At 39.1% G+C, this 16,688-nt stretch overlaps 1 protein-coding gene across 1 annotated transcript in view; it reads right to left on the reverse strand.

The window, feature by feature from the left end:
- Positions 1–1,523: 1,523 nt before the first annotated feature.
- LRP12 (LDL receptor related protein 12) overlaps positions 1,524–16,688 on the reverse strand; it is a 35,759-nt gene continuing 20,594 nt past the window's right edge. Inside the window, exons 2-7 of the mRNA XM_082235581.1 lie at positions 15,986–16,042; positions 10,631–10,766; positions 9,056–9,258; positions 5,875–6,973; positions 5,110–5,242; positions 1,524–4,164 (exon numbers count right to left, since the gene is read on the reverse strand). Of these exons, the coding sequence (XP_082091707.1) occupies positions 3,304–4,164; positions 5,110–5,242; positions 5,875–6,973; positions 9,056–9,258; positions 10,631–10,766; positions 15,986–16,042 (2,489 nt within the window). The 3' untranslated portion in view covers positions 1,524–3,303. The remainder of the gene's footprint in view (positions 4,165–5,109; positions 5,243–5,874; positions 6,974–9,055; positions 9,259–10,630; positions 10,767–15,985; positions 16,043–16,688) is intronic.

Genomic DNA, 16,688 nt, shown 5'->3' on the forward strand with positions numbered 1-16,688 from the left:
TAGAACTGAGCTGTATAAAATTCAGTGGCAGTATGCAGCCCTATCTTGTGCATCTCTACTCTGAAGCAAATCTTGAATTAAATCAGCCCTATTTCCCAGTAAAGTGCACTTATATGTAGGATTTCAGGCTTGTGTTGTGTTCCTAATCACATTTACTTGGAAGCAGAGATGCCAGTAGTGGTACCTTGGTTTGCAACCATTTTGGATTACAACCACATCAAACCCTGAAGTGTGTGTCCCTTTTTTGGATTACAACCTTTTTTTATTATTATTACAACCCACTTTTTTTGGAGGCCCCATTGGCAAAAGTGCGTCTTGGGTTACAACCTGTTTTGGTTTACAACCGGACCTCCGTAATGGATTATGATTGTAAACCAAGGTATCACTTTATGGCAGAACTTTAGTGTAGAGAAGTCCAGGGCCCCACTCAGAAAAACGAGCCAGAAGGCCTCTGTATACAGCAGAACTATCTCACTACATTTTGAAGTAAATATACATTACCATCTAAAGACAGAACTGCCATTTTAGACCAGCACCTGAAATTCCCCAACTGCACATTGCCAAGGAGTTTCACCACCAGTGGAACTAAGTACTTAGTAAACATGTTTAGAATTAGGTGTGTACCTAAATGAATGCTTAGCACCTCAAATTTCTAGCTTTCCTTTTCACATAGAAAGTGGCCATAAAGATAAAGGGCTTCTTAGCAAGAGTGTGACTGGTCACACACAGAGCGTCAAGGCACAGTAGGTATTTAGCATGTCTCTGTACCCAGTTGTTACAGCTGCAGAGAGTAGCCAATATGTTGTGGAATTGTAGGCAAGACGCTTAAATGTAGAGATTAAGACTCTATGGTGGCCCGGAGCTTCTGCACCCTTGATGTGCTTACAGAATGGCAGCAATCTCTCCCTCACCCACTTTTAGGGGAATGACAGAAACCAGGGCTCTACACTATCACACTTTCACATTACGTTTTCATGAAGGAATAGAGGGGGTGATCATGCAAATTTAGAACCAACCCCTTCGTACGTTTGAACCAGGTTATCAATTTCAAAAACTCTGCTTACAAGCTATAATTACAGGTTTGTCCTATTATTATATGAAGTGCCATACAACAGATTGCAACAAGCTTGGGAAATCTGATGTGACCTTTATCTGCTGAACACTATGACATTTTTCTGTTTACTTTACAGCAAAATATTTTCTGTTTTTCCCTACTTGGGAATTACTAGTTTGGCCGTGGCCGCTTCTGCTGTTAGCAAATTGTTTTTTCCCTTCTGTGGCTGCAAATTTTTCATGCTCGCCAAATATTGTTCTGGGTGCTACTGTACAGCCTATATTGTGTGCAAAGAATGCAAAGAGTGCAAAGAACACTGTGTCCATTCTTGGTATGGTATAATGATAACTGCAGCAGCCCTCATTTTATACCATGTTTTCTATTTGTGTATTTTTATTTTTATTTTTAAAAACTACAAAAATAGAAAACTAATATACCTTCAGGTTTCTCTTTACAAAGTACCTCAATACATAGTAAGATTTTTTAATTTGATACATCTTAAAACATTGCCAGTTTTTTCTGACAGCATAACACAACAAGAAATCCACAAGACTTTAAACATGCTTTAAAAATGACATTCAGCAATGTATGGAAAATTTAATAAATAGCATACAGTCACACACAAATACATTTTTCATACTAAATCATTAAGCCTACTTAGACTGGCAAAGAATAAATATAACAGCAATTGACAATCTTTACCTTCTCAAAAGATGGATTTCTTGATATCATTTAGTAGCAACAACAACCACTTTCTGGTCACAAAACTGGAAACTATGAATGTTTTCTCCCCACTGGTGTGTTTTGCAGCCAAAATGTGATGTAACAAAAATAAAAACCTTGAAATATACTGAATATTTCTTTTTCTTTTTTTAAAAAAAAGCGCAAACTGATGCCAGGTAAACCAGCTTTTTAAATACAATGAATAAATAGGAAATTAGTAAAGCAAATTCAGTTGCAGCAACAAACAACAGAAGAAAGCAAGAACCCCAAAACAGAGCAATGGAAATATTTTTTTTAGATATTTATATATATTTCATTGCAGTATTAGAGACTAGTACTTAAAGTGATAGTGCTTGTGCACTAAGCTCTTTAGAGACCTTAACATAGTTTTAGTGCAAATCCCTTTAGACCAGACAAATTTAAACCCTATTAGGGAGATGATCCATTAGCAGTTGGAACATATTTTCTAGAGTTATAGGTACCTATCTCAGCTTTAAAAAACACATTATATACAAGAATTAAATGCATATTTTAACTGCTTCGGATATCTATCTTCAAAGATAGATGAAAAATTACTCTGAATTTTTACACCTTATTTGGTTGTACCATACTAGACCAACTTATTAAAGTCAATGTTATAAAAGCTACAAAAGATTTTTTTTGCCATCAGTTTTATCTAAGTTAACTGCTGTTTGAATTTCTAAAAGAAAAAAATATATAGTGTATTGGAGAAAGTCTCTCTTCCTTCTGAAAAAGTTCAGCATGATGACAATCAGTAATTAGACAAATATATTATAAACCACAAGAGAGAAAAAGAATACTTTTTGCAATAATCAGCATTTAGTATATTCAGTTAAAATTATATTGGCAAAAGTACGTTGGTTTTGATTTCAAAAAGGAATAAATATTTTGTACAAACTAGCCTGACAACCTGCAGTGAGTGGCAGGCAGACATAAGTGGTTGAGCAGCTAAGTTTCTGTTCTAAATTACACCATCATGTTAAAACTATCTGACACAAGAGGGCTTCCCATATTACCTCATTCTGCATTAATCTTTAAAGTTTGGGTAAGGGACTGGCTACAGATGCAAACCTCTGCAACACTTTAAACGCAAATGTTCAGACAAGCCTCAACATTTTGAGAGGCTCCACAAAGCTCATCTGCTGCTAGTGTGTTTCACAAATTACAAAGGTATTCTCTCTGCAGTCACTTCCTTGCACTTGCTTTAAGAATACTAATAATAGAAAAAGGAGTTTCTTTGAAAAGCCCTCAGAAGATGACCATTAAATAACCAAATAGCAACAGGTGTACATTACGTATACTGACCTGGGAAAACATTTGTTTTAGTTGCCCGTATGACAAATATTCATTCAGTCATGCACAAGAACATTTTAAGTCCCATGATTTGCCCTGGATTCTTTTTTGAAATGAAAAAACAACAACCGCTTTTTTCCTTAATTATGAAGTACAAAACAATCACCAATATTGCTCCAACTTACATACATTTCCACCCACTCAAACTAGACTTAACAAAGTAGCAAAGCCTCATCATCACTAGTTTCGTTTTTCAGTGCTGATTCTAAGCAAGTGTCAGGTATCTGGGCAGTATGTACAATTCCACAGCGCTCACAAGGGCCATCTCGATTACAGGACCGCATCCCATTATGTGCCGCACTGTAAGGCTGCCTAAGCCCTTGTCCTTGTTCTGAGGTGAGGTCAAGAAGAGGCCTTGAGCAGTCATTTGCATCAAAGTCTGATGCCGCATCAGAGGCGGGAATGAGCATTTCAACATCATCATCTTCGTCTCTTCCTCCACCTACCCCATTATCAAGCTGTCTCAAAGGACTTTGGTTCTGGCTGACGGGACTCGACCTCCCTAAAGTGAAGCGTACCCAACGTAACCCTTGAGTCATACGACTAAGTGCACTGGAGAACTGGTGGCGCCCTGGACTGGAACTTGGGGGTTCCACGCTCGCTGCTTCTCTCCCACCGTCCGAACTGCTGCTGATATTCTGAGCTGAGGAAGCTCCACAGACGACAGCTGCTTCGACGGCTGTTGCAGGAGGGACCTTCTGAGGCAAAGTAGCAGCAACGCCACCAACGGCACCTGCTGTGTCTCTTCGTTCAGTTTCTGTGTCTGTATCATCAGACTCTACTGAAAAGAGGTTTCGGTGAGAGCCGTTTCTTTCACCTTCTCTACTAGCATTCGGGTTGGCAATGTCATCTCCGTCTGAGGAAACCAGTGCCAGGGATCCAGAATGGCGAGATCTTGCAAAATTAAAGATTCGGTTCCAAATATTGCTTGACCGGCCCGCAATTGGAAGCCTGATAGAGGTAAATCCAAGCTGAGACCTCACTGCTAGCCTCAGATTTTCTAAAACAGAAGCCTGTGAAAACAAAGGCACGGGTAAGGCAGATGCTATGGAGAAACAACACCTTGGGAAAAAATGCAATAAGGAGCTCTCCAGATAAGCTTCATTCAATTTGGCAACATGCAAGTCTAGAATCTAAGTCCTCTGACTGTTCTTCAGTTAAATACGTATGTGAGAATCATTTTGTTAACAGTTGAGGACTGGGTTCAATGACAGTGCTTATGTTCTTTTTTGTTTACATTTAAATCGCTCAAAATAAAAATATGAATATATACACATGACATGTATCTAATACATTTTGTAAATTAAGCACCCATTTATAGTATTTATCAAGTGAGCAAAATTACTTATACTGATCCACATTTAGGTACCCCAAATCACTAGCCTGGTTTCCAGTGATTTTGGATTAAGTTGCTGCTTACGAATTCCTTAGATGCTTTTGGATAAGAAAGGCAGGGCAAAATTTCCTAACGTGGAGTTTGATGATATACCCATTTATTTTTATTTTTATTTATTTTAAAAACCTGACTTTCAACAAAGTATGTTTTTATTCTGGTGACAATAAAAATACTTTGTACCGCAGAAAGCTATATATCTAGTGACAGTACAAAAACAATCTTATATGAGCACACAGATTTATGACCAAGGAGGAAAAACAGCTTGCCTGTGTTTTGTGGAAGAATTAAGAGCTATCACTGAATTTCAAGCTACGGTATGAATTTGGTAATCTTAGACAAGGTTGTTAAGCGCCACCATGTGGTGTTAAAACATAGTGTGTCAACAGATGCTGTGCTGTTCACAGTAACTTTTCAAAGATCTGCAAAGTGTTTTTGTCAACTTGTTGGAAGTGAGCAGAAACTGCTGCAATAAGGGGTTTCGCTAGCTAACTGATTCAGTACTTTATGATTTTATACTTCTCATTCATAGTAATCTATTTTTAATTAATATAAAAGTTCTTACCTGATTTGGTGAGCAAACAGGGAAGTCTTCAACTGGTGGAATTAAGCCCTGAGCAATCAACTGTCCATAGGAAGGAGGTGCTTCCCTTCTTAACAACTCAGCCTCGACTCTAGACAACTGTGTCTCAAAAGATCTATTTAAGAACATAAACAGGTTACAATTTAGTTTTCATAGATAATAAGTGCACCACCACTGTATCAGTGATTTCTGTCTCTGTTGTTTCATTGGAGTCAAATTTTAGACTGCAGTCTCATGGGGAAAGGCATCTATCCCCTTATCCTCTAAATTGTCATGCACACTGATGGTGCTACAATAATAATTTACAACAACCCTAACAGTTTGATAACAACCCTCATACAATTTTACGGAAGGAAGAACTGTGCTTGCACAAACTTGTTACCTATATAATATGTGGATCCAATTTGAATTACTAGTGTTAATTACTTACCGTATTTTTTGCACCATAACACTCACTTTTTTCCTCCTAGAAAGTAAGGGGAAATGTCTGTGCGTGTTATGGAGCGAATGCCTGGGTAAGTCTAATCAAACTCCTATTTGAAGGCACTGGACGATCCCCTGAATATTTGAAGCATCCACAGCCATGCTGCTTTATAGCTACATACTAAGACAACTTTTTTGAATGGTAAAGAAAATGTCTAGCATTCCTCAGTAAAAGTAGCCACCCACAGACAATTTAGACAGTATTTTCTGGTAAATCAGGAACAATAAAATAGCAGCTTTTCTTTTGTAATCGCAAAATCTTACCTTCGTTCAAACATTCTCAAAGAATACAGCTTACAAGTGCATCCCAGTGCAATGACAAGGAGCAGCCCACAAATAAGACTTCCAATGACAGCAGCAGTTATTACTCTGGTGGGTACAATAACTGGGCAATTCTCTTCATCACTACCATCGCCACAATCATCTTGGGAATCGCACACCCAGCTTTCAAACACACACCGATTATTTTTGCAGTGGAAATTTCCTGGCTGGCAGAAGAAGCAATTCTTTTCATCCGAGCCGTTGGGGCAGTGGTTCTGGTAGTTGCAGCGATCAGAGCGTGGATAGCAGGCACCATTCCGAGAGCAAGGAAATTCTTCCTTTTGGCACATAGTGCAGTTTGTTTCATCTCTTCCGTTTGGACAATGCCAATAGCCATCACAGCGCTGCTGCTCTGTGTAACAACCCCAGTTTCCACCACATGGAATTTCCCATGGCAGGCAGAAGCCATCAACCTGATAGGTAGCATTAAATCCTCTTGCTGCATTCACTTTGTCAGCGCAAAAATGCACTCTGATTTGACCAGAAGAAGAAACAACTGTAAGAGGGGCATGAGAGTCAAAAGCAGTTAAAACACGCAATAGCTTGCGTGGATTCTCCTCTAAACCGTCATATATTTTGACATAGTCCCCATATCCGGTACCATCAAGCTTAAAGTCAGTGAAACGCAAAATAACTTTGCGGTGGTCCCCAGTGTCTATCAGCCATGTGCAGTTGCTCCCTGGAGGATAAAAGTCTGGATAATTGGGAGAATTGAAAGTACCATAAAAATATTTCAGCAACTGTCCACATGTTGGCACACCACAGTCTATTTCATCTCCCAAGTCAAGACAGTCAAGGTTTCCATCACATTTTGAGGATTCTGGAATGCAAGTGTAAACATTGAAACGAGACAGACACTGGAACTGGTTGTATGCACATGGCTGGAAGGAAGCAGCAGTTGGAGGACTAGCTTTGGCACAGATTTCTTCATCAGAGTTGTCTCCACATTCATCCATGTCATTGCATTTCCAAGATTCTGGAATACATTTCCCATTAGCACAATGGAATTGGTTACAGTCGCAGCTTGGTTCGCTGGATTTCCCTAAAAATGAACATTAAAGAAATTATCATGTGCCCACTTTTACATTTATTACTTGTTTATCTTACAGTGTCATGCTAATAATAATAATAATAATAATAATAATAATAATAATAATATCTTACTTATCTGACTGGGTTGCTCCAGCCACTCTGGGTAGCTTCCAACATAATAAAAACACAACAAAGCATCAAACATTTAAAACTTCCTGATACAAGGCTCCCTTCAGATGTCTTTGGAAAGTTGTGCAGTTGTTTTATGTTTGACATCTGATGGGAGGGCGTTCCACAGGGTGGGCGTCACTACTGAGAAGGCCCTCTGCCTGGTTCCCTGTAACTTTACTTCTCGCAGTGAAGGAACTGCCAGAAGGCAGTTCGGAAACTGGACCTCAGTGTATGGGCTGAACGATGGAGACGAAGACACTTCTTCAGGTATACAGAAACGAGGCTGTTTGGGACAACACTAACACTTAGGACTGTGCTCTGAAATGTACTGGAATCCAATACAGATGCCCCCCCCCCCCCGGATGTTATTGGATTGTTCATTCCCATCAGCCCCAGCCAGGACTGGCCAGTTCTCTGGGATGGTGTGAGCTGCAGCACTTCAACTTCAGGAGGGCACTATGTTGGCTAGCCCTGCACTAACTAATCAATAAAAATCAGTCAGCTGGAAATAGTACAGTGGTACCTCGGGTTAACTAAGGGACACAGGTGGCGCTGTGGGTTAAACCACAGAGCCTAGGATTTGCCGATCAGAAGGTTGGCGGTTCGAATTCCCACAACAGGGTGAGCTCCCGTTGCTCGGTCCCTGCTCCTGCCAACCTAGCAGTTCGAAAGCACGTCAAAGTGCAAGTAGATAAATAGGTACGCTCCGGCGGGAAGGTAAACAGCGTTTCCGTGTGCTGCTCTGGTTCACCAGAAGTGGCTTAGTCATGCTGGCCACATGACCCGGAAGCTGTCTGCGGACAAACGCCTGCTCCCTCAGTCAATAAAGCGAGATGAGCACCGCAATCCCAGAGTCGGTCATGACTGGACCTAATGGTCAGGGGTCCCTTTACCTTACCTCGGGTTAAGTACTTAATTCGTTCCAGAGGTCCGTACTTAACCTGAAACTGTTCTTAACCTGAAGCACCACTTTAGCTAATGGGGCCTCCTGCTGCTGCTGCGCCCCAGAGCACAATTTCTGTTCTCACCCTGAAGCAAAGTTCTTAACCCAAGGTACTATTTCTGGGTTAGGGGAGTCTGTAACCTGAAGCTATGTAACCTGAAGCATATGTAACCCGAGGTACCACTGTATTTTAACAGTTTATCTGGAACAATATGAACTATACTGGTGTAAAAAAAACAACACAGTTTGAGCAGCTCCATACGGTTTTATTTATATAGGACCACAATACCCCAAGGATAGCCTCTCCCTATGTGAACCAACCCAGACTCTGCGATCATCATCCAAGTCCTTTCTTTGTGTGCCTCCTTCATGAGAGGTCCAGAGGGTGGCAACACAAGAACAGGCCTTTTCTGAGATGGCTCCCCAATTATGGAATACTCTCCCCAGTGAGGTTTGTCTGGCAGCTTCATTATACTGTACATCTTTAGGCACCAGGTGAAAATGTTGCTCTATAGCCAGGCCTTTGGCTGATTAACATTTTGTACTCCATAACATGTTTACATGTTCTATCATGGATGAAGAGTGCATGAAAATGTATAACATGTTCCATCAAGAGTGAGGGATCTACTGCATAAAATTTGGTGTGTCTCTCTAGAAAGTTGTTTGGAGGACTGGGTTCATTTTCTGAGCTTTAGAACAGTTATCAATATTTTCAATATACCTACTACAAATGCCTTAAGTAGTGTTTCAAATATCTCTACAATGGGTCTGAAATGGCAACGTATGGATGTTAGCAACTGCAGTCCTACTTTCTACATTTTTAAAAATAAAAAGAATATTAATAACCATCATCTCTTTCTTAAGCTTCCATTAATCGATGCACTGTGGTTTCTTAAAAAAAAGAAAGAAAAAAAACCAAGGCTGAAAAGACTGGCCCCCAAATCTAGAAAACGTTTAATTACAACATTTAAAGTTTACCTGCAAAATAAGTCAGTCTGAATCCTTTTCGTGATATACTATCATCTGAATGAAATCTGACCCAAACATGGTCCTGTGAAGATATATATGGAGATGGAATAGAAGACCCACACACTCTATAATTTTCCATGTTTTTGTATGCCCCTATCGTCAGGGAATCTGAACTGCATCGCCGTGATCCTTGAACATCAAAATCCTGAAAACTACACAAGGTAAATGAGTTATATTTCTTTTTTGTTGCTGTTAAATATTAGCATAATCCCTTAACAAACAACTATTTAATACACATATCCTTAATTTTTGACAGACATTAAGTTCAACAAGACCTAATTTTTACCTCCCCAATTGGAAAAAAATACATTTCAAAACCTTAAGAGTTTTTAATCCAAAACAGATATATATTATCAATTATTTCTAGATATGAACTACTGATATGATACATCTATTACATCTATTAGGAAGATTCTTTTCTCTCTTTCTCAGCCTCTCGCTTTCCACTAAAATCAGAGCCAATGAACAGACGTTTTAACCTTTTCTCATACATACATCTTTTTTGTGTGCCCTTTTCCTAAATGGCAAGCTGAAACACTATTGTCAAATACCAGATTTCATATCATAAGTTCTATAGCAAGTTGCACGCTTCCACAGGCACAAGAGGTTACAAGTGAAAGAACATATTACAATTTAGCTTCTATTTGCATTTGTTTTATTTAGTCCAGTGCTATTTTTCTAAAAAATGAGGTGCCAGAACTCATGATGCGTGCCTCCCTTTTTCTCTTATAATGGCAATGGCGCCTACCTGAGAGGTGCTGGAACTGAGCTGCACTGAGTTCCGGCTGAAACAAAGCCCTGTTAAGTTCCAAGTATTTATACTCTGCTCTTCAACTCTGAAAGGAATTTCCAAGTTGCTGGTAGCAAAACCAACAATGCAAAAGCTTCTGTGCTACTTTAACTGAGAGGTTTAGTGCAGCACTTACATGCATGGAAGAGACCTCCTGTGTTCCTAAAGGCACTTTTGGATCCAACCTAGAGAAACTACTTCCACAAGGAATTTTAACCTTGATATTTTCAAATAGCAGAAGAGGCACAAACAAACTGTTGTGTGTGTTTGTTTGCTTGTTTTGAAAAAGAGGACTTTCAAAAGCAGTTTGTGACTGCATGGGGACTGACTTTTTCATGAGAAAGAAGTCACAAGTTCACAAGGCTAGTAAAAGTCCTTGCATGAGCCTAAGCAACCTTCTTTGGATCCTGCCATAAGTTTGTATATAGGAAACATATATTTCCTAAACTTTCGGATCATATAAAGTATTCCCTATAGAACCTAGTATGTAAAATTCAATGAAATGCTCCCAGACACCCATAACCAAATGTTAGTTTTAAGATCTGATACCCAGGCATAATTTAGCGCTGCTATATATCTGGCTATTTAATTCAATAAAGTCAAGAGGCAGAATAAAGTTAGAAAATGGAATGTTTACAAGGACTAAATTTACATTTAGTAAAACATGTACATTTTTTTTAGACAATTGCTTACATTTTCCACAATATATTTGTAAAGTACAGCACCCAAATTACCTTATTGTAATAATTTCACCTGGGTTTGCTCGGATATACCAGCTACAATTCAATCTTGCTGGATATTCAAGAGGCCAACCTGGGCTAGTGATGATCCCACTTGGACCTTTAATTTGTTCTGGGATATCTCCACAAGCTGAAAAATATATTAAATTGATGTCTTTAGTTATAGATGCACTTTTGCAGATTTACAAACAGTTCCAAAAGTTTAGTGCAAGAAGACACCATTCCTTGGAAGAGGGGTTCATCTGAATGAAGATGCAAAACACACTGTTGTTATATAACACAAATTAAATCAAAACCAATTATTTCTTTTTTAAAAAAATAGAGGTTTATGAGCAACTGGATCATGTGGCAAAGCACTGCAATGGTATCTTTTCCCAGCAAAGTATATTTATAGATTTGAATAATTATTCATGCTTTTATTCTGCAGAAAAATCCAACACACAGTATATGGATGCCTGTATTATAAAGAGCAGAAAGTTAAATGGGCAAAAATCAGCCATGACAAGTAAACAAAATGAATACAACCGCAGCAGCTTGCAAACACTTGGCAAACCATATATGCCTGCTTCTTCCACAAATGACAGAAAATATACCAATGCAGGAAAGGTGTTGTATGTAAAGGGAACAATCTGCAAGTAAATAAAATATTGACACAATGGGCAACTTTACGGTTTTCCATTATGAAGAATTATTTTGTTATCTGCAAGAAAATAAAAATGGCTTCTGCTTAATAAAATATGACAATTCTCAAAAATGGGGGGAAAGCAATCCTCAAAATTTAAAAGTCAGATTTTCCATCAGTTCAGCAGTAGTGATAGGGTTATACAGAAGATTTATTGTTTTCGTTTAGTCACCCATTAGGTGGTGCTCTTATTCCATTACTCTTTGGAATTCTACATTCATAGAACTGAATGTAAACAAAGCGACCTCCTACTTGAGATTCATGTTATAAAACAAAGCAGATAAATATTGCAAAAACAAAAAAGGCAGAATATCAACATTTATATATGTAAATGTCAATGCATGATACTCAAAACATCTCCCTTTTTTAAAAGTCATGGAGTTATGTTTTTAAAACTGAACATACATTGTAAAAGCTAACTCATTAAAACAAACAAACCCAAACACAGAAAAGCAGGATTCTTCTTCATGGCAAAGACATTTATAAAACAATACAAGAGTTATTACTGCAGATTGTTGGGATTGGGAGCAGAGGCCAAGTGGCTTTCCTAGTCTACTTAATGAATATGGAAGACACACAAGTCAATCTGGGACTTCATGACTTGCAGTTCAGTCTCTCAGCCAGCTCTATCAATTAGAATTTAACTTAATTGGAAAAGGCTCAGCACTTTGATTTAACAGACCTCTAAAGTTACTACAGCCAATTCTGAAACCTGGCAGAATCTTTATGGTTTTGGAGCAGCTCTCTGAGCATTTTGGTTGCCCTTTTCTGCATCTTTCCAGCTCTGCAATACCCTTTTTGGATATTCACTGATATTCACCTTGACGCAAGATCCCTTTCCTAGTCAATCACTGCCAGCTCAGACCACACCAGCATATGTGAAACTAGAGGCTGCATCCCTGCTTGCTACACTTGCCAACCCCACCTACCCCCTGCTCCTCTTCCAACTCTCCACCATTTACACCAGGGGTAGGCAAACTAAGGCCTGGGGGCCAGATGCAGTCCAATCACCTTCTCAATCTGGCCCGCGGACGGTCCGGGAATCAGTGTGTTTTTACATGAGTAGAATGTGTGCTTTTATTTAAACTGCATCTCTGGGTTATTTGTGGGGCATAGGAATTTGTTCATCCCCCCCCCAAAAAAAAATAGTCCGGCCCACCACATGGTCTGAGGGACGGTGGACTGGCCCATGGCTGAAAAAGGTTGCTGACCCCTGATTTACACCTCTCCTCACCCCCCCCCCGCTCTTTCCACTCCTGGCTCCTTTCCCCTCATTAAACAACTTGCCCGGGCTGGGCTGCCATTGCTAACGCTGCAGTTAGCATGGCTGCCTACTGGCAGCCACGCCAACCAGAGCATGGTGACATTTTACATTCTGAAGTATATACCGGTAGCTAGATTAGGAAATGTCCTGCCTGCCTGCTTCCCAAAGCCTAGTAAGCACTGGGCTTTGGGAAAGAGGTGCAAGGGCTCGACAGAGGTATTAACCTAATATGTCTATAGTTTCCTAGATCCTCTCTTACTTGTGAAAGACTTCCATTTTCTAAGGAAGCCTTCTTTGTCAAATAGCTTCCTTGATTCTGCTTGTTAACCACAATGGCATATTGGATTGGGTGGTACCCTTCTTAATCGGCAGTACAACTGAGCTTCTATTATTGTAGTTTTAAATAACCTCCAAACTTTCTGGAAGTCATACAATACTACAACAGTTCAGCATTTCACCAGGCTGGAAAAGGCTGTAGACAGCAGGTATTACCAGCACTGGTTAGAGCGTAGTGGTGATAATGCCAAGGTCACAGGTTCGATCCTGTAGGGGCCAGCTGCATATTCCTGCACTGCAGGGCATTGGGACTACATGATCCTTGGGATCCCTTCCAACTCTATGATTCTATTTATGTAAGAACTCAGCTGATTTTTAAAGTTAAGACTGTCTTTCCCTCTTGCACCCCACTATGATCTCTAAAGCTCAACCTACTTTTCAGCCGTACAGTACATGCAGACCCGGCTGAAATAGCCTGTGCTTTGTTTGCTTGATAGTGATGCTACCCCGGTTTTGTGGTTGGTTCAAATCCCCACTCAGACATGATGACCTTGGACTAGTCACTCGTTCTCACTTTCCTCACAAGGTTGCTGTGAGGATATAATGAAGGATGGGTAGTATATAAATGTAGTTAAATAAATATCTTATGAATGTAAATAGAATTCTAGGAAGTGCTTGGGATAAAACTGCAACAACAGAATTTAAATCACTGCAGCTATTCTTTTCCTAGGGTCAAACTGCAGGTACATACAAAACACCAGTTATTTGTTATATTATGTTTCCAAGACAAGGGAGCTTAAGAAAGACGTGATTTTTTTTCCTTATTGCTTCTTGTGTCATGATGACATCCTTGGAAGACACCTTTACTGACAACTTCCTTCTGTTTTGTAAAATATTAACTTCAAAAGTGTGAATGATAAAGGCTGGGTTAATTACTGAACTCACAAAGAACTGCCAATGCAGTTATAGATAAGAAATTTTAATCTCCGTGTGATCTTTACTGCTGTGCTTATAAGAGAATTCACATAAGGATTTTAGAAAATCAGACTTGCATATGCAATCTGCAAAAGAAGCACACCAAAGACCAATTTATCTTACATAATGTGCAACTAAAGTAGTGTAATTATAACAACTAGAATGCAATATATGCCAAGAAAGACAGCTCACAAACCATACCTGTATACAATTCCTTAAAATAATATAATTATTTTATTTAGAAAAAATTATTATGTAAGAAATCTTACAATGGCTAGGATGCAGACCCAGACATCCATATGCCTCAAACACACAACAATTTAGACTTTGCTTCTGGCTACAATCCCTCACACTCTTGTCAAATGCAGAAATGGTATCTTGACCCTCATGGTTGGCTTTTGGGAGCTTGGGGGGGAGGGAAGCCAAAAGGCATCAATGAACCTAGAAACCCTGAGGTTCTTTGAATTTCACCCAACATTAACCAACACCATTATTCATGCTTTATAGGTTATTTACAATGCAACAAACAAATCAATAGAACAGGGAGCTGAAGATGCCATTTCCCCAGATGGGCAGGGTATAAATAATAAAATCATTATTATTATTATTATTATTATTATTATTATTATTATTGAAATTGGTGGAAGCTTAAACTTTTAATTGTACATTTTTGAAAATAAACTAGGCCTCCAGCAGGCTTCGTAACTGCAATGGAATAAATTTATAACAGTTTGACACTGCTCCTTTATTACGAGATCTGTTGAGGAAGTTTTTGTGTTGTATGATTGCTATGCTGTTGATTATGTTGTAAACTGCCTTCTGGTGAAGGGTGACACCTAAATTTGTTAAGAAAGGAAGAAAAATTGTGGTATGTTATTATAGTGAAAGAGCCACTGGCCTTCCCAAAGGTTAAATACAAAACTTTTTGAGCTTTGGAGATATAACACTAACACGCGCGCGCGCGCACACACACACACACACAAAACAAAAAACACGACCTGCAATAAGATGTTGTCATGTGTAGTGCTTTTTTCCCAGGGTTTCAGTCAGCCAGCTATTCCATTCCCCACCCACAAGACATTCTGTGTTCTGCAGTCCCTAAGGATCCTTAGTCCTCACTGGGCTGCTTTTGGTGTTAACCTCATTAGGGTTTTTACCTTCATTTTGTACTTCTGTTCCCAAAGCCAGCAGCTGATACCTGCCTTTTGTGGGGTGTGTGTGCAGTTTTGGCTAGATAAAGACTGGCTCTTGGAGAATCTTTGCTTTTTTGCATTCTGTAGCCAGAGAATACCCTTAACAAGCAGTCTTAAAGAATCGTTTCTTTTCTCTGGCCTTTGGGGGTGAATTCAAGATGCTAGACATCAGGTTGGAGCTTTAAATTGGCTTTTCCACCTTATGCTGGTTTCATATTTTGCTCCACACACACCCCAGACCACATTCTTCATGAGGGCTAGCCCTGCCCCTCCAAAGAGGATATTCCAGAGTCACAGGTGACTGCAGAGGAGAGGAAAGGGACAATATTGTTTTTTCAACTTCCACCCCACCAAAGCTCCTTACAATAACTAATCTTAGGATCCAAGCAATTCTTGAGTATGTGCTTGCAGTATGTACAGCATACATAGGTTCTGACCTTCAGCCATCTATTCAATCCATTTGTTTTCCTGCTGGCAAAGAAGAGACGCAAGCCATAAGGATTCTGCCAGTGCTCCATTAGTGTCACGTGAGATTACTCATGGTATAAACTGTGTAATCAGGTGAACCGCAGTTTCAGATGCTGCTTCAAGTCTTATCAAACAAAATGTGTAATAAAGCTGCTTGTGTTATTGATACTTTTAAAATAATCTTTCAATAAATTTCATTTCACAAAACTTTAATGTAGGAAAAATCAAGTTAGGGCAACTTTTCTCTTTAATGTCTGTATGGTGAAATAATTAAGCATTAGAAAGGAATAATCTGTTCATGAGCATGGAAGTATCAAATTTATCTTATGAAAATGTGTCCATGTTCCAGTTGCTTCATTCCTTATTACATGCTGCAAAAGGCAGTAATAATTTTTATAGCCAAATATCTCTTCATAAGATACCAGGTGGCTTTCAATATTTACTATTTAAGTCATGCATGAAATTTAAACATTACAAAAAAAATGACTTACCAGTTGAGATTCCTGAAATATGCACATTTTCAGAATGTTCTGCAAGAGCACTGTTTCCTAAAATTAAACATAATGAATAAACTAATTTCCAAGATAAAATTTGTAAAAATTCTTCAGATATAGTACTACAGAAAAGAAAAAGAACAAAAACCAAGCTACTTTTAATATTCAAATATTTTACATCCAAAGGCTTCTTCCACTACATTTTTAAATGAAGAATAAAGCCAGGCCGGGAGGGGGCGGGGAGGAAGAGAATAAAACGATTATACAATCAAGACACAAATGGCTTCTTTGTCACACAGTGAGCAAGCTAAATGGAGAACCTAGGCAGCTTCAGAGCTTGATTACCTCCTAAAAGATTTTAAGGGAATTAAGATGTATTAGTCCAGTAGTTTCTTCTTCCAGTTCTCTTCAAGACTTTTTCTAATTCTGTTCCCCTCCCATCTAATAACAGAGGTTAGCAGAGTGAGTTAAATAAAGATAACAGAAGGGGGTGGGCAGAACCTCAGTAACCAAAAAGGCCCCCTCCAGCACAGTGAAACAACCACAATGTACTTTATTACAGGGCCAGCAAACATGCAGCATTTGCTATGTAGAAAAGTAGTATTAAATCACTTAATATGGTGGTAACCAATACATATGCAGTTACCTAGAACTTGGTTCTAGCACCTGAGGTGGGTCCCATGGTCACTATAAGAGAACA

The sequence above is a fragment of the Podarcis vaucheri genome (genome assembly GCF_965113315.1).
Source record: "Podarcis vaucheri genome assembly, chromosome: 8".
Classification (NCBI taxonomy): Eukaryota; Metazoa; Chordata; class Lepidosauria; order Squamata; family Lacertidae; genus Podarcis; species Podarcis vaucheri.